At 37.5% G+C, this 27608-nt stretch overlaps 1 protein-coding gene across 4 annotated transcripts; it reads right to left on the bottom strand.

Moving 5' to 3' along the window:
* Positions 1-584: 584 nt before the first annotated feature.
* On the bottom strand, positions 585-27608 carry WDR47 (WD repeat domain 47). 4 transcript variants are annotated; one of them, XM_067300800.1, is made up of 15 exons: positions 27364-27608; positions 21351-21517; positions 19668-19751; positions 18965-19049; positions 16567-17369; positions 13979-14105; positions 11155-11354; positions 10800-11057; positions 10046-10121; positions 8886-9043; positions 5314-5483; positions 4313-4483; positions 3821-3952; positions 2845-3063; positions 585-1983 (listed from the first exon to the last, which is right to left on the bottom strand). In XM_067300800.1, exons 2-15 carry the CDS (start codon positions 21506-21508, stop codon positions 1841-1843), a joined length of 2784 nt encoding a protein of 927 aa, XP_067156901.1. In that variant the 5' UTR covers positions 21509-21517; positions 27364-27608; the 3' UTR covers positions 585-1840. The 4 variants fall into 4 exon arrangements, with proteins under 4 accessions (XP_067156901.1, XP_067156903.1, XP_067156902.1 ...); XM_067300802.1 differs by having other exon boundaries at positions 11155-11333; XM_067300801.1 differs by having other exon boundaries at positions 13979-14102.

Raw genomic sequence — 27608 nt, 5'->3', positions numbered from 1 at the left:
CATTTCAGCTCCCTTTTCTGCTCCTGTACAGCAGGTTTATTCCAGGAACTTCTCAGCTGCAGTTCCAGCCAGACATCACTATGGGAAAACTCTTTCCCTTTCTTTCTTGTTCAGGTTTTCAATACCGCTTTGCCAGGCAAAGCCAAGCCGTAACTACAGGTGAGGGGGGAAGCTCAGCTCTGAAAAGAGGAAACGCCCGGAGCCACAGCCCAGGGCTGGGACACACCACAGAGGCACGACTGGATCCGCAGCCTAGAGGCACGAGCTGTAATAAAGTGAATTAAAAAGTGTTGAAGATGATGGCAAATTGTTAATTATTAACAATAGTCTGTCAGCTGTGATCACAGACAAGCAGACAACTGGAGGAACGTGACAGTCGCATTTTCCTCCAGAGCACCATTAGGACCTTACCACTGTGTTCAACATAGAAAAACTACAGGTTTCTTGCTGCTGTATTACTTACGGCTCTGCAAAGTCAGGCTTATATCAGGTGGTATCTCAGATATAAGACTTCAATACTTTTCAATATACTTTTTTGAGGAATTCTAAAATAAGAATCTGAAATAACAGGTCAGCTAGTTGCAGGTGTTGGAGGTCTTTATTGAGATTTTAACACACATACACTTCTATAGTTGCCTTTCCACTTTTGTACAATAGTTAAAAATGCTTGCTACGGTGCACATATAATTTATTAATCAAGAAAATCCAAAACTTAACTGCAATTCAAATAAATAAATAACCTAATGTTTAAGGTTTTTAAATTTAAAAAGTAAAAGGAACTGTACAATATGAAAATATAACAGTACATAAACATTAGAATCTAAAGTTTTGTAGAAATAAAACTGCAATTTCTTATACATAAACAGTGCAAGAAATAAAATTCAAATGAGCTTCTGGACTGGGAATTTAAATGATTTAATTCTTAAATTATCATGCAGACATAGCATTTTAAGCCATGCTGGTTTGTAGTATAGTGTTAATGGTATCCCTTTTACTTTGAGAGAACTGATAGCCATTAAGCTCACTGTGACAACTGCTGCCAATCCACTCTTTTCTACAGTACATTATACACAGAGGTATTCTGTTGCATTCAAAAAGTAAAATATTATGTTTCTACAGCAAAACCAGTATTTTACTTTTTTCCCCCCTCCAACATGTTAGCTTATTGAAAACAATGTCATATAAGCAAATACAGCAACATTTCCCCCCAGTTCAGATGGAAAGAAAAGAGTCACACTATATAATGGACCATAATCAAGATGTGGTTACTGCCTAGTCACCTTTAAAGTTCAGAATTTATTACTAAAAAAAGTTGACATGGTGGAGACATAATAAACTTTGATCTCTTGTTGAGAAGTGATGAATATAATAAATGTGAAAAAACAGAAGTAATTTTTATCTTCTATGTGTATGTGGAACTAATTACATACTGACTTAAAGTGTTGTTCAACTTAAGTTTCTATATAAAATTGTCATTGAAGCAAAGACTAAGGAATGCAATTAATACCAAACTGTAAACACGTCATTCTTGTTACTTTGAGTGCACATCGACAACATAGGAGTTCTTCCCATAGACTTTGGCAACAAGACTACAATAGGTCACAGCAGCATGAGTTCACATGGAAGACTGAAAGCACTGCAAAAGAATATACTAAAAACACCAAGACCTCCTAGAAATCAGAAAAATCTGTGACAAGTGCCTCTCCTCTTGAAAAGACACTCCCCTGGTCAACTGCTGCTCTCTGAATACCTAATTATTATTATTATTATTTTATTTTTTTACAGTTCTGTAGTCTCATGTCTCTGTGCTTTAGCTGCATAGGTTGCCTATATTTGCACTCTAACCATTGTAGGTCCAAAGGGTTACAGTTCTGTCTGCAGAAGATGACAAGAAGGAAAGGTCTTGTGTGTGCCATCTGCATTGAATAACTTTGTCCTTGTGCTCCCCTACCACCATAAGAGGAAGTTGCTTCGTAAGGTCCCCTGTGGCAGAGGAACAGAAAGAGTTACTCATTTCATGAATTCATATCCTAATTCTTTTATTTTCCTCATTTAGGAAAAATTACACATGCATTTCACTTTATGAAGTGTACTTGACCTCAGAGATTATAACTTAAGGGTTATTGTTAACTCTTCTATAGCATTAAAAGAAAAGTTGGTTCAACTTTAAACTATTTTTTCCTGCAGTCAGTACAGTACATACTCCCCCACACTCCTTCCCCCACAGTATAGCATAGCACAGCACAGCAAGGCCCCAGTGTTTTGGCTTTTAGGCATAACTGGATACAGTACAACTTTAAAAACACAGATATTCAGTTTTAAACTATGTGATTGAAATATAGGGGTCCAGGAAAATCAAGCTGATTGGATAGATATCTCTGATGTCTTCCTTCTTCCTAACCTTTCCCAATAAGCATAAGCATGCATATATATATGCACATCACACACACACATAGTGTGTGTATATGTATGTATATTTTTGTATTATTTTATACAAACACACACACACACATATATATATAGAGATATATATATATATATATATAGGGTCAATTTTCTAAATGCTGCCTGAAAGCAAAGGCCAAATCAGCAGTCAACAGCATTAAATAGTTCTTTTGCTATAATCAGACCCCTTCCCCAAGCAGATTTAGTCGACAGCCTACATTCTTAGCAATACAACTGGTTAACTGTTAACTGACTAGAATCACATCTATGTACATTTCAAATCCTTTAAGCTCTACTATTTTTTGAAACCAAAAACTAAGCATCGATGCACGTTCTCTTACAACTTCAATATTAAAGCCATCAAATTGAACAATAACCTAGTATCTTTAAGTATGTTACCTTGCAAGTCTGTCACCTTTATTTTCATATCATATGATCCTGTGAGCAAGTAGTGAGCCCCTGGAGAGAAGCGAACAGAACGAACATCGCTGGAATGAGGATGATAGCTCTGTACCATTCGCCCTCCTCTAATATCGTACAACATACAACTGGAATCCTCTTGTCCTGTAGCCAGGAGACGACCACTAGGATCAACAGCTACTGAGGCTACAGCACTTCCTTTAGGAAGAGGAAAAAAAAAAAAAAAAGAAAATCTGTGCACATAGTCTACATTCTTTTAAACAAGAATGCACATTATGTAGGAATATAGAATGCTGACCTTAAATTTAATGTATGCATACCTACCTACTGTTATCTTAAAATATTTTATGCTAGAACATTTTATATTCTAGTACCTGAAATTCTGAAGCTACAAGAAGCCATTCTGAAGCCAACATGCTGGAGTGGTAACAAAGCCACTCTTAACATGGCATGAGAAAAATGTCCATTTCATCACAGGAAAGAAAGTCACTGTATATAAAATAATGTAGAATAATGCAGGGAAGTTTCTTTTCTACATATTTCATGTTTATTGCCAAAAATATTTCAAATACAAAAGATACGTTTCTTGAAACCTATCTGTAACCAGCTAGTTCTTGAGAATCCCTGCAGACTTTACAGAGTATGTTGATGACTTACCTAAGTATCAGCAGCTCCTCCCCACTCCCTTTTAAATTTTGAAACTGCTATTTGGTAGCTGGTTTTATTTCAATATACTTGGAAGTATCTATTTCACAGTCACAAGGCACAGAAATAGCCATTTTAAAGCAAATCTTTTTTTAAAGGAAAAAGTGAAGACATCATCACCATTTCTTTCTTTTAAAGCCAAGTCTCCATTCTGTGACACAAAACCCCATATTCACGATATACTACTTAGACATCTTTAGAATATACTTTTATGTAAGAACAATCAATAGCATGATAGCAATAGTCTTACCTGTTCCATGAAACGTTGTTCCCACAACACGAACACAGCTTGGCACTCTTAGATCCCAGAATCTTACAGTCTTGTCTTGGGATCCAGATGCAATCATCCAGCCACTCCATGTATAAAGTGCTAAAATATGACCTGTGAACAAGGAAACTTCTTTATTTGATTGCAGATCATTAATCAAATAATGAAATATTATTGTTCTGATAGTTCTTACACTTGGACAGACAAGTCCTATGGAAAAACTGCATGTTGCACAGTCTAAAATACTGACAGTATAAGGGAATACCCTGCTTTGTGTCTTCTCTGGAATGACGCATGCAATGTCTCCATTGAATTAATGGCCCATATATTAAAATAAAAAAATTCAACATCTCAAAAACAATTTTGGGAGGACAAAAGTCTAATAAGACAGATAAATAAGACATTTTCAAAACAAACCTTGTTAAAATATAACCCACATTTAAAAAGTGAGAGAAAAAGCAACAACATACATACCTGTATGACCACTTAGAGCATGCAGGCCTTGTCCTCGCTGACAATCTGTTGTGTAAATATTACAGTCCCCTGCTCCAGCACTTATTAAAATAGCACCACCACTTTCTGGACCCTCCATAAAAGCAAGATCTCTGATTGTCCCATCATGCATGCTGAATTCCAAATCTGGTCCTAAAATAATTAAAAAAAAAGGACCAAAACAAGGCATACTTTGTTTAACACAATTAGCACTACAATCCGTAAAGCAGTTACTGTGATAATGCAGAATATTATAGGCAAGGGTGGGCATACATTGCATTATACTTCCCATAGAAGATTTCATTTCGATTACTAGAGTACAAATAAAATCTCTTATTTTCACTGAACATGCTTGAGCTTCTTACAGTTCCTAATGCTGAGCAAGACATACATAGACCATCTTTGCAGCCAGCTCCAGCCAAGCTATATAGAGTACATTTATTACTTTTTGTAAACTATGGTAAAGCACCACAACTAAAAGCCTTTCTCTGCCACGAGGCAAGGGTCACTGAGAACACTGAAATGAGTAGGATGAGATAGCCTAAGTCCAAAACAGAAAAGCTAACAGCCATACTTAGGGTATTGATTAGGAGGGCTGGGAGGGGAAAAGAGCATTTTCTAGGTAAGGAGCCTTAGATTTTCAAGATGGAAGAGAAGATGATGGCAAGGAAAAGTGGAGATGGAAGTGAAAGTAAATTCCTACTGACATTTGAGAGCCAGGGTAGAACATCTGCTTGTTTCCTCTTATATGAGAAATCTACCAAAAGATAGTACAATGCCACAGAGTTTTGCAAAGAATAAAAACAGTGGCTATTTGCTGAACAAAGTAATGGTGAAGGGGAAAGGGACTAAGTTAATTCATAGCCAAATATTAGATTATTGTAATAAAAATAACAAAACTTAAGTACATAGTCAACATATTTTGAATGTTTTGGCCAATAATTTCAAATACATTCTTTAAACTAAATATATACACACTCTACCTGTTGCATTACAAGTTTCTGCATTAAAAGGCAGTACTTTCACATATTTATCATTAGAACCAGTAGCCAACAACTGTCCACAGGGACTCCAGGCCACACAGTAAATTGATCCTTTATGATGCTTGTTCCTTTTGAAACGAACTACTGGTTGTTTAGGAGTATTATAAGCACTGCAAAAAGAAAACAAGGAAAAAAATTATATGGTTTTCCTTTTTATTTGTAAGGAAAATTATGTATTTTAAAATGGAAGTGTACTCTTTTCTAATGTTTTGGATAACATGAAGTATGACTCTCTGCATTGAAAAAGATGTGATCGAAGACAAAAGAGGATCTTCTATCCCGTTTCCTCAGTTTTTCTTCCTTTTTCTTTTGTACTTGCAATTGAACATGCAAAAAACCTCCACTGTATACATTCCTTTTGTTTATGGAAATTTGATATAGATGAAGAGATAGCAATTAACAGCTATAAATAACGAATCCTTATACTCAGACTCCTAAATAGGTGGGATTTTTCCCTGTATCATTCAACATCTTGATCCTGTGGGCACTTTTGAATGTGCTTGATTTCAGTTAAGCAACAGTTGGCTGCGACTGCTCATAAGGCAGAGACTATCTGCGGTAGTGCCAGTGCAGCTGGCAAGGCAGAGGGCTGGGCCTGAGACTAAGCTATCAGGCTGCAGGTTGGAAAAATCCAGATTCTTGGAAGAAGAAAGCTGAAGCCTGTGTACACTCTGTCTATGTATGCAGGCAAGGGTTTCTCCTCCAGTTCCTTCCCCCCCAAAGATAACCCCTGACCAGGGTGATAGGGGGTTGGTATGCTAACATAAAATTATGCAACTGGGCTCCATACTCGTGTTTTGGGCTGTTTTTCTGCCCAGTAATACTGTAACTGAATATACATGGAAGCTGGCAGTTTTATCCAAAATTTATTTTGTCTATGCCACCTTTTCACTTGTCAGAGTGAATGGGACTCATCAAGTATTTACTTAAGTGCTTAAAGGATCGAGACCAGGGCTGTAAGAGCAATGCCTCTGTGTTAACCCTACCTGAAAGAAGGGGGACATTCCTTTCTTAAAATACTACTGTAAGTCAAGTACTGTCTCTTTTGGCCGTTAAATAAAAACAACAAAAGAAAACCCACACATTCATCAGCATGAACTGTGCACTGGATATTAACTGTTGACAAAGTAACTCTCAAAACTTCACTCATCTACTAGAAGAACTAATACAGCAGGCTGTGCAAAAGGCACACTTAAGTCTGTCTATCTGCAACATTCATTCTTTTATGTTAATTCAGTTACTTTCATGGCATCTCAGCATACCATATGTTCTTATTTCTGAAACCAGATCAGCTTTACACATGGCTGAAGTGAAAGGAACAATTCTATCAATGTACCTTTCCTCTATTTCAACTGATTAATTTCCTACAACTTTATTTCTCAGTTCCCATAACAGGAAGTAATTAAGTGCTTAAGACACAGTATTGCTGTATCCAACTATATCAATATTCACTTCAGTAACAAACAATCCAGCAGAAATCCAACACGAATTAATTTGCTATTGAAAATTTTTTAAAACATACTACAGAAATGGAAAAAGAACAAAAGAGGCAGAAGAGAAAAACAGAACAAAGACAACTCTGTTTAAAACCCTTAAGATAAACATGGATTAAGTGAAAAATAGTAAGTTTACATGGGAACTAATTTCAGTTTGTTGCCAGAAGGAAAATCCATGACAGATTAGCTTAAATAAGAGTCATCATTCAACAGACACTGCAGAGGCTCTTGAATGGCCTAATGCCTTATATAGCACTCAGTTTGGATTCATAATATTTGTTAAGAGGTGGAGGCAGAGGCTGGGAATCACCAACTTTGGCAGGAAACAGGAGCACCTGCCTGCCCAGCACACAGACAAAATGCCATCAATCAGCTAAGTGGAAGCACTGATTATCTGAGACATCTGCAGCACCTACTGTGTGCCTATTAGTATGTTTAATCTCCAAGATGGGGGCGGGGGGGCCCTCTAGTATTATACCTTTGGTTGGGGCAGGGGAGAAAAATCTGTCCTAAATGATATATCAGTTTGAAGGACAGCTTTTAAAAGACTTTTAGAAAACTGGATGTACGATTAAACAAGTGCTATTTACCAGACACTCTACACATCTATAGCTAAAAAAAAGAAAAGAAAAAATTTGGATGTGTGTTCAGACTCAGTAGCTTGTTACAGAGATTAGGAGCATCTTAAAGATTATGTAATACCTCTGCTGACTTGTAAATCCCATGATGAAATGTTTTTGGCAGACAGTAAACATAGTGAAAGACCAGTAAGATGACATACAAGTTCCGCACAAAGGAAATCTCAATATTCCTTTCATATCCATACGCACTAAGTCACTTGTCACATCAGATATGTCCACACTAACTAGAGACCGCTAAAGCTGCAGAATCAGTCTAATCCTACCCAGTATTTTTAACAATAAATTCTGCGAGAGTAGACTGTAGTCAAAGAAGCATCCAGTCTGCTTAAAGTGGTTTGCCCTGTTTACCAATCAAGAGGAGGTGAAGCTACCTCCAAGCTCAGCAAGCCAGCTTGCATTGGGTAGCAGGGGGAAACCAAAACCAAAACAAAAAACCTAAAACAACAACAAAAACACCCCAACTTTTTGTTGCATATATTGCCAATATGTATTTTGGAATAAAACTCAAAGGCTACTCTACTGATGACCTTTAGGGGGAAGAAAAGGACTTATGTTCAGGCTTCTAACGTGTTCATATGTCTTAAACTGGGAAGGTGTTCCAGACTGGTTACTGTGCGTACGTCTAGCTCCTTTTGAATTTGTAAAATTTTAGATGCCTACATTTCCCCCCTCCCCCCAACCCAAAGAAAGGAAATAATGCAACTGGAGCAGAAACTAGGAGATGATTGCTGAGATGGCAATATTTACTTCTAGGTGAAAAAAGTTGTTTTTCCTAGAAAAAAATTAGGTGAAACAAGAAAACAGAATAGGTTAAGTGCATAATAAGCCATTGCCCTTTTTCTTTTGAAGGAGTGAAAGCATCAGGAAAATGGTATTTACAATGCCAACAACAGCAACTGACAGATATGCACTGGCAAATTTTATTGTAACAGTTGAAGATATCTCCACTGTCAAGTCTGTTCTTTTGCCAGAAACCACAGCTCACAAAGCACAATTTGTGCTGGCTTAGCAACCAACACATACTTTCTTCCCCCACTTTTACAACAGGAGATGCAAAAATCAGAACCCAGCACAGTACATACAAAAAAGCCAACCTGCTGAGACAACAGTAATGCTGTTACAAGGAAAGGTGAGGTACTGTGGCAAGGCACCTTGGCAGTAGAGGAAGAGAGCAAAAACAAGCCCACAGACAAATAATTTATTTAGCAGATCTTTTTATTTTTGTTTGGTAGTTAATGTTTCCAAAGAAAGCATTGGGTTATGTGTGTGTGTGTGACAACAAATTAAAGGTGTGAAACACATTCACCTGTCAGTAGCTATAGGAGGAAGAAGCAATATGATACGGGGAAAAAAGCGATCATACAAGCTCTCTTACCTTGGGTCAATTACTTCTGGATAGGCACATACTCTCAAAGTTTTGGAATTTGAGCCAACGGCATACAAACTCCCACTGGGATGAAAGGCTACAGCTCTGACAGCTTGTGTGTCCTCTAGAGTATTAATGCAAATGAACTGCTTTTTTGATTTATCATCCTGTATAAAAGCATGACAGTTGAATTAGGTTCTTCAGTATAAAACTGGACATTATCTGTACCAAAGTAGTGACAGTAGCAAAAAGAATAAGATTTGATTCCTGCAGGTCCCAATTTGTTCACAAACAGAAGTAGTATTAGCTGCACAGCTATTTGCTGATTAGTTCTACTTAAAATACTGCAAATTGTACTTTACTAGATCAGTGAGTAAACTAATAGCATCTAGGGACAGACTTGGAAGAAAGAAATGGCAAGGACTTAGTCAAAGGGATAAAAGCTGTGATCAGAAGAAGCTTTATTTATTATTTAAGTTGGACAAGAGGGATAATAAGATTAAGAAAAAATTTAGATAACTGCTGAGTATGGTTTTTGCCATATACTGAAGTCTGACATCTGGAGTACTGTGGTCAGTGCTGGGCTCACCAGTACAAGAGAGACATGGACATATCAGAGCAAGTCTAGCAAAGGGCCCCACTAAGATAACTAAGGGACTGGAGCCTCTGTCATAAAGGAGAGGCTGGAAGAGCTAGGATTGCTGAGCCTTGAGAAGAGAAGCCTTGGGGTGGGATATCAACATGTATAAATACCCGATAGGAGGGGTAAAGACGCTGGACCAGACTCCTCTCAGTAGTGCTCAGTGAAAGGGCAAGAGGCCCAAACTGAAATACAAGAAGTTCCATTTAAACATAAGAAAAATTTTTTTTTACTGAGGGTAATCAAACACAGGCACAGGTTGCCCAGAGAGGTTGTGAAGCCTCCATCCTTAGAGACAGGGACTCAAAACCCAATTAAACATGGCCCTGAGGTACCTGCTCTAGTTGACCCTTCTCTCAGCAGGGGTTTTGGACTAAATATGCAGAGGTCCCTTCCAATCTCAATGATTCTGATTCTGTAGGTACTCAGCCAACCAAAGTTCATTCTAAATATCTATTAACACTGAAAGAATGGTACATACTTGAACCTTGCAAGAACACATATTTTAAGTGACATTAAGAAATCTCACCTCATCGCTTCTTGTCCTAGTTAGATTCCCTGAAGAATCTTCCAACTGTGGCTGAGTGACAGCATGTTCTGATATACTGTTTTGATTTGGTGAAGAGTTTAAATTCAAAACAAGACAGAAAAAAAAAAGAAAGATGTGTTTGAGTGCATTTTTTGGACTAAAGCTATGATTTAAGTCATACTCGGAATTAATTTACATGGACAAGTGTTACAGATGTCTCATTCTTTACCAATAAACTATTTTACAAGAGTTTGCCATTTTTTGCAGCAACTCCAGGCATTCAGCAAATGAAAATAAGTACAAATAAATAGAATTTGTAATTTATACACACACACACACTTTTGTTAGGGAATGAAAAACGGTTGTTTCTTTCAGGTTGGCAATACCTTTAGATAAAATATGAAATCTAGTTGCCTGCTCTGTCCTGCCCCTCATTTCATTTACTTAATGTGTGATATAAAAGGCTTTTAGGAATTTAGTAGAACACAAAATAAATAAGAACTATGCAAGTAAGATGGAATAAAGATTGAAATCAAAAATAAATATGAAATTTTAACCATAATAAATAACCACTATTTATGGGTGCTATCAAAAAGCATTTTATAATCTGTGTAAAAATATCTGGACAACATGGATTAGGAGCTAAATACTCGCAAAGACAAATTTATTTGATAACTAAAAACAACTACAAACAGTTACCTCCGCAGTGCTAACAGAAGGACATTCCAGTCCTGAATAGGTTCAAATAACTTACATTTGATTCCCTTGTACAGGTGACTCTTCAGGAAAGGGTATCTGATTAGATGATCCACGCTTTCGAGGAGTGCTTGTATTCACATTTTGACTGTCAGCTGTTACCCTCTGACTAGCATCCAACGGTGGCGATGTAAAGTTACTTGCTGGATTGGTAGATGCATTCCCTTTGCTCCCATTACACTGCTGACTAAGTGTCTGTACATCGTTTCCAAGACTGTCCATACCTATATTTAATTCTCCTAGCTTCTGAATAGATCTAATAACAAATGATAGCAAAAGACCAAAACAGGTTATTATGAGAACTAGAGGAGAGATGGGACTGGGTGGAGGGAAAAGCAACAACACCGCCCAACCTGTTAAGAAACTGTTCAGTAAGGTTCTGCTGCTGGTCAGCTCCATCTTCTTGGTTTACACCTCCTTCCAACAACATTTGCTGGTATAACTGTCGCTGTTGCTCTTTCTGTTCCAAGTGCTGCTGGTAACGTAGCCTTTGTCTATAATATTCCTGAAACTGCTCTGTTGAATCACGAAGCTTAAGACAGATGAAATTTATCTAGGTTAGATAGTTAATTGCAGTATTTAACCTAAATATTCACTCTGTGGTTCACTATTTTAATAAAAGAATCAAAAGCCCAGCAGTCTTCTCTGAGGAAGAATGCTTTTATTTTTCCTAAAATCAGTTACAATTTACATATTAACAAAAGGAAATCACTCCCAGATTGTTATTCACTGTTAAAGCATTCCGGCCTTTGTGCCTAATTCAGGAGGAGGCTGCTTTTGCCAAGAAATCTTCTGAAGTATTACTGAACATCAGAAAAAATAGGAGATTGGAACATGACGATAAAAAAGGAGACACACACACACACAAAATATAAGCTACATTCTAAATTCCAAGTCATATTTTCACTGCAATTTTAGTATTATCTGTCACGTTGACAATTCTTTGCCAGTCTGCAGAGCAGGTTTACATCTCCCAGTAATCAACATTGAAGGGGTTTATCCAAGTGCTACATCTCATCTTTGAAATTGATGCCTTGTTCTAATGTTAAAATTCCTTAATTTCTGGACCAGACAAACACCTGAGCTTCCCTTCCCTTTGCCTCTTCCCTTCTTTCTATCTTCAGCTTCCCACATTGCCAGCTCCAAGACTTCCTGCCTTTTGCATTCCCTGATACTCACTTTCTCCCTGTGCCACTAGTTCCAATCCCTGTCTTCATGAAACAGTTGAGTTTAAAAATGAATAATAAATAATTAAAACAAATCTAAGACCAAAATATAAACACCGAAGTTAACTGCATAGTCACCAACTAGTAGAAGAGAGAGAAGAAAAAAAATCCATTTTCCTTGTTTTCAAAAGTGATACTTTTATCATCTAGTGATTCTAAGTTGTATAAGGACATCCTGATAATTTTGCATTGGTCCACACATTTCACATGCAGGCTCTTTCTTTGTAACTGTTAGCCTTAGCATGTCTTATAAAAACACTTAAATTATGACTGTGTTCCTTGATACCATATATTTATATATATTTTTAAACAAAAATAGTGCTGTTGCGTCTGTAAAGGGCTTACTACCTCAGGTTTCCCAAGAAGAATATTGCAGCTTAAATTTTGAAGTTATCTTCAGAAATCTAGGAAGTGTTCTGAATGTTTCAAATATGTAAACTATTCCCCAATCATCAGGTTACAATCCTTATAAGCAAATCCTATATTCCAGCCTATACTTCTTTCCATGACTGAAATTTGTTTAATTAATCCGTCCAGGGAAAATGTGGAAATAAAAGTTATGAACAGAAACGTAACAAAATCTTACACAGATATACACATACACCACTGAGATGAGAAAATGAAACAAGGTGAAGTTGGACCAGGGACTACAGTCTTTTGTACTTGTGGATAGCAGTCTAGCCACCATCTTCATCTACAGCACAGTGTCTTCTGTCTTTATTCTCCCCATAAATCCTGCCTCCAGTTTTCTGCCTTTTGAAGCCTGTTCTGTTACAGGTGCAGCTCAAGCTATTTCCTCTTTCCCTCCCCTTATTCCCAATCCACGTACACAACACTGTAGCAACAGAGAAATTCCTCAGCAAAGTCCTTGACTCCCCTTTTGTTAATCCTCCCAAATGCCCCATTGCCTCATGCTAGTATCCAGAGTCTGCAAGAGAATAACTCTGTCAAGACTAGACTGGTTTTCAGTACTATATTGATGTCATAAGCCAAGACAAAGTTTACTTAAGAAAAATCACAAACTGGAGTTTGCAAACCAAACAAACCACACATGCTATTTCACCACTGAAATATTTAGCACAAATATCCAGATAACAACATAATTCAACACTACCGAATTAAGCAGCAGATATTTAAAACTGTGGAAAGGGAACAGAATAGGTAACTGTTTTCATTGCTTCCTACTCAACCGTTATTTCAATTTCCCTATATTGCTGTTCAGAAAAAAAAAGGGGGGGAGGGGCAAAAAAAAAAAAGCACAAGGCCTACAAACCTTCTTTGTGATTATCTGTTGCCTTTAGAAACTCTGACTCATTCATCAGCTAGGCCAAGGCACTACATTTTTCAAGCCTTAATATAGCTTTCCAAAAGTCTACTAGCACCGAGGGGGGACGACGACACGACAACAACTTAAATTGGACTCTTACTTTCAAATAAGAATCTGAGAACTGCTTATACTATAAGCACGAATACGAATAGGAAAGATGTATTTAACTAGGGAATTACTTGATTTTCATTTCTCAGTGTTCTAGACAAAAATTATGTTAGATGGCCTGTGAAACTTCTTGTTAACACCAAAAGAGTAGGCTACATGCTGGATTCCTCATTAAACATTAAAAGGATTCTTAAGCACTGTTTAATCTAACATTGCTAGCTTTGAATACTGCAGATCATTTTATTAACGTATACAATAGTTTAGTTACACTGCTGATGTGAGAATGCACACTCATCAGCTGTATTATAAAGTCAAATGACAGCAGAAGTTTATCTAATGGAAAAGAGTAGTTTCTTATGTAAGACGCAACATGGTATTTTCACTATAGAAAAAAGAGAGATTCAAAGCATCCCATTGTCATGCATGAAGTTCTCAACACAAAAGGCAGTAGTTATGAAATGTATCAGAACACAGCAGCTCAGAGGGCCTCATTATTTTTAACTAAGCAACCACTACCTCATTTTTCTCTTGTTTGGCTGGTGCTTGATTCTGTGCTCCATTAACTGGTTCATTTTCTGGAACTGAGCTCTGGCACAAAGTCTCACTGCTGATGGGATGCTGTGGCTCCACAGGAGTATCACTTCTCGCAGTGACATGGAAAACAAAAGAAGGTTATATCAGAAAAATTAAAGAGTAGAAAAATCCCCTGATAAGCAGAGAAAGATAACATTCTCAAGTAAATTCTGATAACACAAGTGTGCACACCACTTAAGTCATATAAAGCTAAAGATAGTCTTAAGAAAATGCTTGCAATGGATAACACTAAAAAAACCCCCAGAGTTGGCATGCTTTGTTCTCACATATTCCAAAAAGCCTTATCACTGTCAGATATCCAAATTCTGTGTTTTCTATCTTTACACTTGAAATATGTATCTTTATACTAAGAAATTATTCAAGCTGTCCTATATTTGAGAAAATCATGTACGTAAAACACTACACAGGATAATATTCAAATCCATTTTGCTATTCTTGTATTTATAAAGAATTGTGAAAGAAGTATTTCCACATGAAACTCTTTTCCAAAAATGCTTTAGCAGGCAGTAAATGTGCAGAACACATTGAAAACCTTGGACTCCTACCTATAGTTTTGTCAGCTTACAAAGTCCTCTTTACTCAGTGACTTGCAGCAAAGCTCTTAAAGAGGTTATTTTGAACTTTTTGAGTATCTCTGTACATTAGCACACGTAACTACTAGCTGACTAAAATAAAAGTAACTACTTGCTGAATACAACTTACAAAAGCAATACCATATTTCTGTCACGTGTAAGAGGAAGCAGGGGCCAGATTTACCTACAGCTCAGCTTTCCAGCTTCTATCCTTGCAGCTACTGCCACTGAATTTGGATACATAATTTGAAGTTGGACTTTTTCTGAAAGTGTAATGCCTTCTTGAACACTGCCTAGAGTCTAGCCCTTTAACTTAATCTGAAGTTTCAAGAAAGTTTTTAATTAACTAGAAACATGCTAAGATTTATCTGCTACATTTAACATTACATGCAAATGCCCAAAGACTTTGCAAAAGAGTGCAACAATTTACCACTTCTTTAATTAGCCCACAAGATAATGCTACTTAATTGTGCAGAATTTTTCCAGTATACTAAAACTGAAAAAGAAAATAAAAATATACAATATTTCACTTTCAAGAATCAGTTTTAACATTGGTCCCCTGTGCTACATGCACAAATGTTAAGGTTTGTACATACAGATGACCAAAATTAGAAAGGATTAACAATTCATTAATACTTTCAAGAGGTGCATTTGTTTTAAAACATAACTCAAGGAGTACTTCTGTAAAACCTAACCTATCCATAGGTTAACCTATCCACAGCTCCAGCTGTGAAGAGGGTGGCAAAAACAAGATTTAAAGTGGGTCATTGAGAAATGAACAAAGTAACTCCTTTCAAGATATGCATTAAGATAATCAAGACACACATTAGTGAAATCTCCATTATTACTGGTGAACTGACATCTATATGGTGATGTTTGTTTCCCTTTTTGTTGAGTTTAGTTACAATTGCTCTTGATCTTAACACAAGAAGATATAGAACATTGTCATAAGGTAAAACTAATACACAATGTCACCAACTTTGTCCAGGATTAAAGCCCCACAGCTCTAAAGGTGTCCCATCTGCTGGCCAGCACATGCAAGCACAGTGCTAGTTACCCACCTCATTCTGCAAGAGCCAAAAAAAGCTGGCAGCTGTTTTCTGGAGAGGCACTGATAAAGCAATTACATAGGGGCAGAATCACTGACTAACAAATGCCAAGCAAAAATATGATTATGTACCTCTTCTCCCTGTAACCTGAACCTTTCTCTCAGAAGGTAAATAAGTTAAGGACAAAGTTTTGATAAGGGCTTTAGTTCTTGAGGAAAGAGAGAAATCAGTTTTGCAGTATATCTTGCATTAAACAGAGTTACAGCATTCAGCACTATAACTCAACTAACTAGAACTCATATATATGTATGTACGTATGTATGTATGTGTAAAATCAACAGGCTTGTCCAAATTTTGTTTGGAAAACAGTAAGAAAATGTTTACATTGAACTACTGTTTTAGCAACTTAAGTGATAGAGAAATTCTGCAGATTTAATACAGTCATTTCCACTGACTTCATTAGGACTATTTTTTATATGTTGACCCACATATCAAAAAAATTGTCCAAATGCCCTTTTAAAACACTGAGGGCAGAACGAAATGGGAAAGGAAGAGAACTATTTCATGGACTCAATTTATTTATCAGGAATGAAAGAATTCAGTAATTACATATCAGAGCATATTTCCATTTTATGCCAGGATTTCAAATTTCTGCAAGTCTAAACTGTGAGAAAGGCCAGAGTCAACCCTTAAGGCTCAAGACCAACCAGGAAGAATTTTCATCATAAAAGAGTTGGGAAGGAAAACCCTTGTCTACAGAGTTTTAATTGCAACAGAAGTTAAACAATCAAATTCTGTTTCCATTAGTGAAGTGACAAAGCACCTAAGAACCCAGGAATATAAAGTTTAACACAGGCCAATGTAAAAATAAACCAACAATTCTACTTACCGCTCAGGTGACTCTTCATAAATACTGTGACACTCAGTATTCTCAAGCATGAGACTTCGACTAAGATTCTGTACTCCTGGGTAATGAAAATTAGCAAAGGAGTGTGACATTGGAGAAGTTTTGGTCCCAAGGTCTGTGATTCGCTTATCATGATTTGTTAATCCACACGACAGCCCATCTAAGGCAGGGTTTAAGGAGCGGGTCATGTATGCATCTGCTGACTGAGGCCGTCTCATTGGGGATGATGGATAAGGAGAAAGTTTGCTGATAAGAGGTGTCAAAAGATCAGCATATGCAGCTTTTGTGGGCTTGAGGAGTTTGTCAACATGAATATTAAGCATCTTTTGTTCAAAAGCACAAGAAAAAACAGTAGCTGGCAGATTCTGCAGCCATGATAATAAGCTAAGGTCCAAGTCATCACACCCATTACCACATAAGAGATCAATGCCCAGCAATACTTCACTTTCTGTGATTTCTTCTCCCGTTGCTTTACTCTGACAGAATTCCACACAACATTCATAAAGCAATCCCTTCATCACCAGCTGAAATAAACGATTGCTACTTGCTTTAAAACCAGCCTCACTCAGTTTCCTATCAGCAGGAATAAACTCCGCCACCATGACACAAGCTTCTTCAAAGCAGTGAACCCGGGCAGTGCTGGGATTCCAGTCTTTGAATTCCGCATGGTTGGTCAAGCGAGGCAACGTGAGCAGCAAGCACAGTTTACTGTAGTCTTCCTTAGAGGGACAATATTCTTCCAACGCATGTAGGCACTGTACAGCCTCTCGCATTGTAAATTCCAGCTACAGAAATATTAATGTTAAGAGCAGTTTACAGCGCATTTTTCTACAATAAAACAGTTAGTTGAAGAAAAAGCAGCAGCAGCATTTCCCCAATATTTGTTCCTTATTAACATTATTGTTTGTATTTCAATTAAAACAGCACACACTATAGAGTCAGTAATAACATCTGTGTCAGCAATTTCAGAGCCAAATTCCTGGATGCTTTGACTTTCTGAAATCCTTTCTAGTCTCACTTTCTACAGATCTATATAATTTTTTAATGGCACTGCAGGTTTTATGCTTAGATTTTTAAATTTGTAGCTAAATAGCTGCAATTCTATTGTAGCACAGAAGTTAGTTTAAGTTAGAAGTTAGAAGTTAGTTTGTTTTGCATGTCTAAGGAGAGCTCCATATTTCTCTAGTTTCCAGCGATAAGCAATTTTGAGTTGTCTTTTATATTAAGGTTTCCTGTTCCTCAATCATAAAAATGTTTTTATTTAAAAAAAAAAAAAAATCTCAGAAGATCAGACCTCCAAATGAACATAAGACTTTAACAGAAAGCTTGTTGAAAACTAAAAGCCAAAAACCATGTTAAAAACAACATGTAATTTGGTATTTTTAGTTACAAAGATTTAAAGAATAAAAAACCCCACCCATATTTCCTAGCATATGTACAATACAGTAGCCTTTCATCCACTGTCAGATCAATATGCCAGCATATTTGGAAATATTCGGCACAAAAAAAGACATACAGCTGAATCTTTTCTTCTGTTCTACTATCTAGAACTGCATACTGAAAAACTGATCAGATGACAAGTACACTTTCCCTTTACAACCTTAAATAAAGACTTACTATTAGTTTTCTCTATATTGTCAAATGAAGACCCTGCAATATAATGCATGTGTAATAGGACAAGGAATTATAATTTGGTTTGGAAAACAAACAAACAAAAAAAATCAATTGTCTGAAGAATACTGGAGGGTTTGTTTTTAATTTCACAAAACTTTTTTGTTAGCAATTTAGGGTTCCCATATTATCAACATAAATAGAAGAGTATAGTTAAGTTCACAAGCCTTTTCATGCTGCAGTTTGAGTTAACATTCAATCTTTTTCCATAGCAAAAAGCCAAGTTCACAACTCCTGCTGTTTGCACATTTTACTAAATCAGTTCTTTGTGACCACATCTGTTCCCTCCAAAGAAACAAAATCAGCATCCTTTATCTACGGAGGAGACAGAAATGTTAAGTTTAACATTAATTCAAACGGAAATTTTATTTGCACCTGATCATGACAGTAAAACTCCTCAATTTTGAGGTTTATTTCAGTGCCCTTCTGAAAAAGGGCACTGAGCTTTAACATTACGGGCTAAAGCAAATTTCAGGATTACAAAGATGTCCTATGGTCACTGGTCTACGCTGCTAAGTTTCAAACAACTTTGTATGTGCAACTTTATGTGAGACCTGGTAATCACATTCGTTTCCAAAGGATAGCAATTATTCTTTCTAAACTGTTTGGTAATAGCTAAAATGTTTGTGAGCTTCCATTATGCCTTTAATTAGAACATCTCAGAGGTTTTTGGCCAGCCAAAAATTCCCAGAACAAAGACAAATCTTACATGCTGAGGCTCATCTTCTGCTGACATCGCATTGTTTACACATAAGGCTTCCAAGAACTTCTGCTTCATTATAATGTAACGAAATCTGCAGGTATGAAGTGAAACGTAAGACACTACACATCTTGATTCAGTAGCTAAATATTCTTGGAGAGATAAGCAGGATACTTTTCAGCTAGTTTTTGAGTTAGGTATACAAACTGCAATAACAAGGAGCTCCGATCTCAAAGTTTAACAAAGCAATAGCAACAGAAGTTGTTCTTAGCAGGAAAGGTTTTCCCAATTATTGCTTTCAGAAATATTACTAAAAATAGTTGAAGGCTCATAAGAAAATACACAGCAAGCATACTCCCTTCTTAAATAACTGGCTACTATGTCATATTTCTATAAGTAATAAAACACCATATTCCTAAAGTGCATGGCAAATGAAAACTCATTACAGATTGATTGTATATATTTTTCATAGATTAAATTAAAAAAACCACCACCACCACCAACATACAAACACACATATTAAGAATTCCAAACAGGATGGAGAAAATGCAAACTAAATTAAAAACTTACACAAGTTTTGCTTGTAAACAACCGCTTTCATATTCAATACTTGGAAATTCATGTTTCAAGGGACATAAAATTTTGGTTCAATTTTTTTGATTTTCCACAACAACTCACAAAAGACTGAATTCTGACATACATTCTATTTTACCTTTTCTTGTCGAATTTTTCCATACATTCAAGAGGCTGAATAAACTGGAGAACCTCATCCCACTGACCATCAAGAATCAATTGTCTATTAAAAGAAAAAGTCACTCCTTTAATTTCACTGGACAGAAACATTTTTCTTCTCTCTAAGCAAGCACAAACAGTCCTTTTAATATACAACAGATCAACCTGCTTTGAAAAGTTAATGCTTTGCAAAGCAGATAAAACTGTCTGATGAGTCTAGAAATAAAAGCAAAATCCAAATCTTTTCTCTGTATTTTGTAAAAATGGCTTATACAAGGACAAAATTACTTTTAAAGACATCAAAAAAGACAAAAGTCTTGTGTCTCCTGCTATATCTATAATTCTTATTAAAAAGTCTTACTTGCAGAGTAAGAATGAAATATATTGATTCAATGAAGACAACTTAAAGAATGAAAGCAAACTTTAAAATATGAAGTGTTCTACAGGGTACTTGCACAAACATAACAGGTAGCATTGAACTCATGGAATTACTGGACCTGTTCTATGAACAGGGAAGAGAACACCCCCCCTGTATTACAGAGAAGAATGTCAGAGGGACAGGTTGGCAGATACAGTAGCTCAAAATCACTATGCCAGCACAAGAGCCCTGACTCCAGCCAATTTCCTACACTAGTGGGCAAGACTGCATAGGGAGATTAGTTCAGTTTCTTCATACCCTCATAATTAAAAGGTCCAGTTCTAGGACAGGGTGAATTTCTCATTAGATGTATACTCCTACTAAGCTAAAAGAAACAACAACGAAGGCTCAAGAACTCCATTCTTTCTTTAATTCTTCATTTTATTCAAATACCCACAGTTTTATTATAACAGGAATCCAGACAAGAAATCTTGTTCAGTAATAAATTTTTTTTTAGTGTTTTAAAAACATCTGGATAAATTATTTTCTCATGATTCTACACAGTTATTAAATACCTTGGGCATGAATTAGAAAACTGCAGTGCTAAAAAGCTACTATGCATCTGCAGTAACTCCTTCTAATAATTATGAGGGCAATAACATGAATGGTGAAATCACACTAACTCTCAGCCCTTCATGCCAGCAGAGACCCCTTTTGTATTTTTAACTTTAAGAGAAGTCTAGGTATTATTTTGAAATGCAGAGAACATTTTGGGGAAAAGCTTTGGAGACCACTCCACTTATTCTAAATCTTAGTACCAGAACATTGTTGAAATATTTTGTCTATTTTAAAAGTCACTAATCTACATGTTCCATTCCATGACACAGGGTGAGCAGATACAACAGATCACTGCTGTCAGAACAAAGAGATTTTGCTCTCCCCTCCTTCTTCTGCTCACGTACTTTTCCTGATTGACTTTGTGCTGACATTGGCGCTTTTTAAGACCCCTCCACTTCAATTTGTTAACATGCCAGCCAAAAATCACACAAATTAACAAACAAAAAATATTTAACTCTAAACTTCTGTTTATGCCCAGTCAGTTCAAGTGGCTCATAGAAGGATTTCATTAACTTCAGAACTGGAAAAAAGAACAGGGCTGGACCATACAGCTGTGAGCAAGAAGCAGCAGAGCAGGATGAGGGCATAAGACCTCCTGTTTTAGTGGTGCTTGGCTGCCCGTGAAATCATAATCCAACTGTATGGGTTCATGCATATGGCATTAAGCATTGGATAAAGAAGTCCTACCTTAGAAAAAGCATGTCATCTGAGAACAGGCCATTAATGACTCCACTTTCTTTCTCAAGTGCCAGCATACTGATATGAAGTTTCCTTGAGTTCAGAAAATCTAGTATTAGTTTAATTATTTCAGCTTCTTTAACATTCACTGTTTCTTCAGCTGTCATGATGGCAGCCTAGAAAGAAAGAGAGAAAAAAAATAATTTTAGCTATGGTCAATATCTTACTTTATGCTTAGTTAACAAGTATTGACAACTAAAAATATAATTTTTACAGAATAGAACACTGTAGCATTACAAAAATCAAACAGACAAAGTTAGAAAATTGATTTGAGAGGTTGATTATGAAGCCACAATTAACACCCTACACTGCATCTGCACCTTTTTATTTCTGTCCTAGGCATATATAGAGCTCAGAGAAACAAATCTATCAAGAAATCAATCCTATTGCAGGGTAGAAATATTGTTGCTATAAAATCTATAATATATATAATTTTATTTCACTATTTTTACTTCAAAAAGGAAGTTCAAAGTGCTTAAAAACTAGCCAGTTACTTTGCAATTACCCAGAAACCTTACATATGTTAATGCTTCTAATACATATAAAAGGTACCATCTCTCTTTTTTCCCCATTTCCGTATGGCAATTATGCCAGGGCTTTTCATTCTTCCTTTATAAGGACACCTATTTCTGTTTGCATGTTGTATGAGGAATCCAAGGCTGCAATTCCAAGACAGCCTAAGCCAGCTTAATCACTGACTGCCAGAGTCCCATCCACTCACCTTTCCCCAGCTACATGTTCCTGGCCCTTCCTTAGCACTAGATACCTTTTCGACTGGGCTAGTTTTTCTACCAACTTATGCATTGAAATATCTCAACAATGTAACTCTCTCTCAAGTCAGCAGAAAGGAAAAGTGGGAACACACAGCTGGGGCGGGGACAGGCCAGGGCCTCCTGAGCAGCAGCGAGGTTGTTTTAAGCGGCCAGGGAAGCAGCGTCAACATCAAGCTTGCATATAGCGTCCAAGGCTCATTTGCAACACAATTCCTCCAAGGATATGAAAGGAGTGGTATGCACCTCTCTGGCCAAGTCTTGCACATTTCCTTAGGTCTCAATTAAGGTTAAGGCTGTTCAGTGTCTTGGGGCTGGCAGGGGGGAAGGAAAAAGGGGGAAAGGGGGCATTTTACAGCTGTAGCTCCCAAGCTGATCTGTTGAGGACTATCTAGGGTTGTAGTGAGAAAGCCAAGCCAGGTAACATTGCCTCATCAGGAGCTCTTCAAAAAAATCTAGTGGCTACAAGGATACAGTTTCACATCAGGCAAAATTCAATTTAAGGCCATGTTACTGCAGAAAAAGGTAGTCCCTCTTCTCATTTTTGCACTCAGCCAGTTAGTTAGTGTTAATTAATGCACATTAACTAGTCTTAGCTAATGCACATTCCCAGTCTCTTGACTGCGCCTGCAACAGAGCGGTATGGCTAGCCAGACCAATTCTCTGAGCCAGGCATAAATTAAACATTTGTGTGCTCACCCTCCGGACACAAAGGCACTAATGCTGACACAAGGAACTGACAGAACCTTGCTTTCTGGCAGTCGCAAAGTCTTAACCTGACTTAAATTGATTATGAGAGTGCACCAATGACTAGATAAAGATGACAGTACCAATGACAAACCTCAGCAGGAAGCAATATCCCCAGAAACAAGAGACAGTAGAATAAAACATCAGTGAGAGAAAGTGTTTGAAATATAAGTAAAGGAGATTACCATACAGAGCAAGATGTCCACTGTAAGAAGTTATATTTACTCTAGTACCTCCTCCTTTTAATTAGAAAAGCAAAAGAAAAATACTTCCTAATTACCCATTTACTTGTGTGAAAATCTAGCAACTATGAAGTTGAAAGCCAAGCAGCTGAAGGGAATGTAGCTCCCAAAACAAGTTGAAGAGATGATGCAACCTCCAGATACCCCTGATTTGGAAAATGGGAATCCATGAACTATGTATTTATCTCATATTTGAGAAGAAGCAAAGAAAACTGTAATAAGAAATCAAAGAACAGATGTAACAAGTCTGAATAATCAAAAAAACCACATTCATAAAGGATTGATAAGCAGATAAATTATTTACCAGGGATGAAAGGAAAAGAAATACATGAGTGAAACTCCTCATTGTTCACAGTAAACCTATGCTACTGAACTTTAATGGATACAAAAACAAAATAGACATTAATAGGGTTTTCTGTGTTATATCATCTAAAACCCCAAATTTTTCATCTTCCTCGTTTAGTTGTATGCCAACTTTTTCCAAGTAAATTTTTACCAGAACATTTGACTAGAAGAGCATTTGATTATAGCAGCCCAGTTTATTTTGGAACAACATGGACCTAGTTGTGACACACGAAGTGGCCCAACTTCTTTTTACAGAGAGGCTGGTTTTAATTCTCATTTTAGTCACAGAAGACTCCAGTTACCAAGTATTTTGATGGGTCTCATGGAAGATACACCATGAGGCCATGCACCTACTCTTGGCTAGTAAAGTTGAGGGGGAAAAAAATTAAGACCTGGCTTCAGAAAGCTTTATTTGCAGAAAAGAAGAAAACTGATAGTCACAAAAAACAAACAAATGAAAAACAAAAACTTGTAGAAAGAGGCTTTTTCCTTATGTTTTATTACTGTTTTAATCTCCCCTTTTGGCAACTGGATATGGGTTTTTGGTCCCAGAGAACATTCAGTTGTACTCTTAAGGAATGAGGAAGAAAGCAACCACAAACATATAGAGCAGCAAAGTATTAACATCTTTATTCCCAACTTCACTAAATGCATTGGCATTTCTATTATGTTTGATGGCACTGGGAGCATTTATATAACTTAAATGAACTTCCTTGCCAAAAGGCAATACAAACTTAGGTGAAGCCTTCAGAAAACCACTGGAATAAATCAGACAAAGACTCCCTTTGAGGAAAGGAACATCAAGTACAACTTTCTTTTTAAGTGGGTCTGCTTGGCTCAAGTCTAAACAGAAAGTTGCCCTACACAGCTCCAAGATTATGTTAGAATTAAATATTTAGATATTGTATTGATGGAAAAATAAGTATGATATTCAGTACTTTGCTTAAGAGTACACTTAAGAGTAACTATTAAGCAAAAGATTTAGCAACTGCTAGAAGTGGTTAGTTTCCATGTTCCATTGTAGTTTTAAAAGAACAAGATCACCCTGAACCTACAGCCTTTGCAAAATTCTAACAGTTAATATCATTTATCTTATTTAAATTGTCAATATAAATTAGAATAAAAGGATTAGCACCATCCATGTTTTGCTAAACCTATTTGTTGATATGGGATTAGTAACAGCACTTTTGGGGTCCTGCTAAGACAGATAAAATAAAAAGCACATAGTTTAGATACTGAACTTGTGTGTAAGACTTGAAATATACTGATAGCTCATAAATTAACAATATATGAAAATACTTAGTGTGCCTTTGCTGTCAGAGCAACATTCCCCTTGGACAAAGAGCTATAAGTGAGTGGTAAACCTGCTAAATAAGCTTTTCATTTAATTGAAGACTTAAGAATGATGAGTTCAGATTTCTCTCATAAGCATTATGCTGTCAAAATAACAAGCAGCACTGTAACAGTATCATGAAATCATAAATATACATAAGTTTACACATCACATCTTATGAAATATATGAGTTTCTGACATTTGGTGGTATATAAAAAATAGAGAACAGCAGGAAAACCCTAGATTAGAGCTCAAGCTGCATCTTTGGCCCATCCTACTATATTGCTTTCTGCCAGCACATATGGCACATAACATCATGATCTGATTGACTCAAGCACTAATACTCAAGAATAATTGAAGCATAGCATGAGTTTGATATACAAATAAAGATGAATATAAAAGCTTAAAATTTTAGGTGCCTTCTACTGCTTATTTTTTTCTTGCAACCTTTTTTCTTATCGAGTTTTTTCACAACAGCCCTTTTCCATACCTGTCATCCTTCCTTCTTTCTCCTAGCCGCACCTTCTTAACAATCTTTCCCTTATGCTCTATTTAAATTAGTTTTCCTCCTAATAAGCCCACATCAAGAAAAACTTTCTTGCCATTAACCTGACATACCTTTTCTCTATTTAAAGTATTTCTCATTCATTGAGGCTGCAAGCTCTTTGAAACACAAGCTATCTAGTCCTATATTTTCCATTATGGAGAGAGGTTTGATTTCTGGTTTGTTCTTAGTACCAGAACATGAATAAGAACAGAATAAAGTAAGAATCCTCCCACAGTTGGGATCACGGTAAGTATAAATATAGAAGAGAGTTTGTTTTAAAAAAATAAATATACTCTTAGATATGCAAAATTTACTGTTACATGAAGAGTGTTTACAAACTAGAAGTGAATTTTGAATAGCTTTTCCCTTTATGTTACCTTAAAAATGATAAAAGAAATTTAAAATGCATATGTATTCACATGATAAAAAGTTAAAGTAAGGTTTAATATCCTGGAATATCAGTAAATTCTGAAATTCTAAAATAAGAGTTATTCCTGTATTATTTGTCATCTGAATAAAACATTTGCAAATAGCATACAGTATGCGTTCACAAAACTGGGCAAGCAGTTTCACCTCTTACTAGCCAGAAATACAAGAAAGAAGTATGACATTTCAAGTCTTAAGGGTCATAATCTCAGAGACTGGAAATATGTTCAAAGGGAGAAGCAACACCTAATCAAAAGTTAGCTGATTTCAATGACACTTGCAACACATATCTATATTCTCATTATCTTGGTAAACCATTCCGCAGAAAAACCTACTGTGAAGAAGTAATACATATTTAAAAAGCTGACTGTTTTGCATGAAGTATTACACTGGCTTTTTAATCCATCTCAGAGTAACTCTGGAACAGGTTCTGGGCAGGCCTAGGTGTTCTGCCTAGGCAGATCCCACAGGAAAAACCAGGGCACAGTCGTTACCTGGCAGTTCCATTTCTAATGTGCCCTCAGTAATCTTCAGTTGTTCTATATCAAAATAAAGAAAAAATAAAATCTATGGACCAAATTTCTATTATAATCAGTTCCCACAACACTTAGTGGCACTCACTGACAAACATTTTATCCCAAAAGACTACATTGATTCATTACTTCAATTAACAGTATTAAAAGTATTAAGCGCTTAACAGATAAGCTTTGCCAAACTTTGCACTGCTGAACTTTGTGGTTCAAATCATTTTCTGTTCTAATAGACAGAAGATAAGTGTCCTCTAACACACCATCCTTTTTGGGGGTCCTCCCCTCCCCTCCCCCCCCTTTTTTTTAAAACACTATTAGATCAGCTGCTGTTTGAGAACCACCACAATAATCCTTATCTCGCTGGGCTTTACAACCGACTGGCAGGGCTCTTTGCATTCATCAGTCCCTGTTACAACACGTATTCTCTTTATCCAGATTACATACATACACGATTGAGCGTCCTGCATAACGCATGCCAAAAAGGTGACATTAAATTACGCAATACTTCAATACTAAGCTGAATACAGAGAGGAGAAAAAAATTACAAAGCGAGTTATACAAACTAGAAATTAATGTATTTTGACTAAGCAGCGCTTGCTCCAACAGTCTATTTTCTCTCTTCACACGCAGGTCCAGCTCTGCTCGTCGAAAACGTCACAGCAAGCGTGCTATTTAATTACCCCGTGCCGAGCCCGAATTAGCACTTCGCGGACGGCGAGCCCGCGCTGAGGCCGCACCGGCCCGCAAAGCGGATCGCGCTGCCCCGAGGCGGCCCGGGGCCGCAGCCCGGCCGCACAGCGCGGGGCCGGCTTCGCGCCGGCAAGGCAAGGCAAGGCAAGGCAAGGGGGCGCCGGCGGCGGGAGCGGGCCCGGCGGCGCCACAACAAAGGCGGGCGGCGCTGGGGCGGCGCCGGCGGCAGCGGGCGCGGCCCCTCGGCGGCGGGGACGGCGGCCCGCGGCCGGGGAAGGGCCCGCGGCCGAGGCGGCACCGGGAGCGGCGGGGCCGCGCCGTCCCGCACTCACCTGCGGGGGCCCGGGCGGCCCGGACACCAGCGGGGCGCAGCGGAAGATGGCGGCGGGCCCGGGGGGCGCGGGGCGGGCCTGGGTCTCGCCTCAGCCTCGGCGGCGGCGCGCGGCCGCTGCGCTGCGCTCTGCTCCGCTGCGCTGCGCTCCGCCGCTGCGGTTGTCAAGCGCCCGCGCCAATCACTGCCGGCAGTGCGGCGCCCAGGACCCTCCCCGCGCCGGGCGGGGTGCCCGCGCCGCTGCCT

The sequence above is a fragment of the Apteryx mantelli genome, chromosome 8 (genome assembly GCF_036417845.1).
Source record: "Apteryx mantelli isolate bAptMan1 chromosome 8, bAptMan1.hap1, whole genome shotgun sequence".
Taxonomy (NCBI): Eukaryota; Metazoa; Chordata; class Aves; order Apterygiformes; family Apterygidae; genus Apteryx; species Apteryx mantelli.
This window is presented reverse-complemented; position numbering and strand designations above follow the sequence as displayed.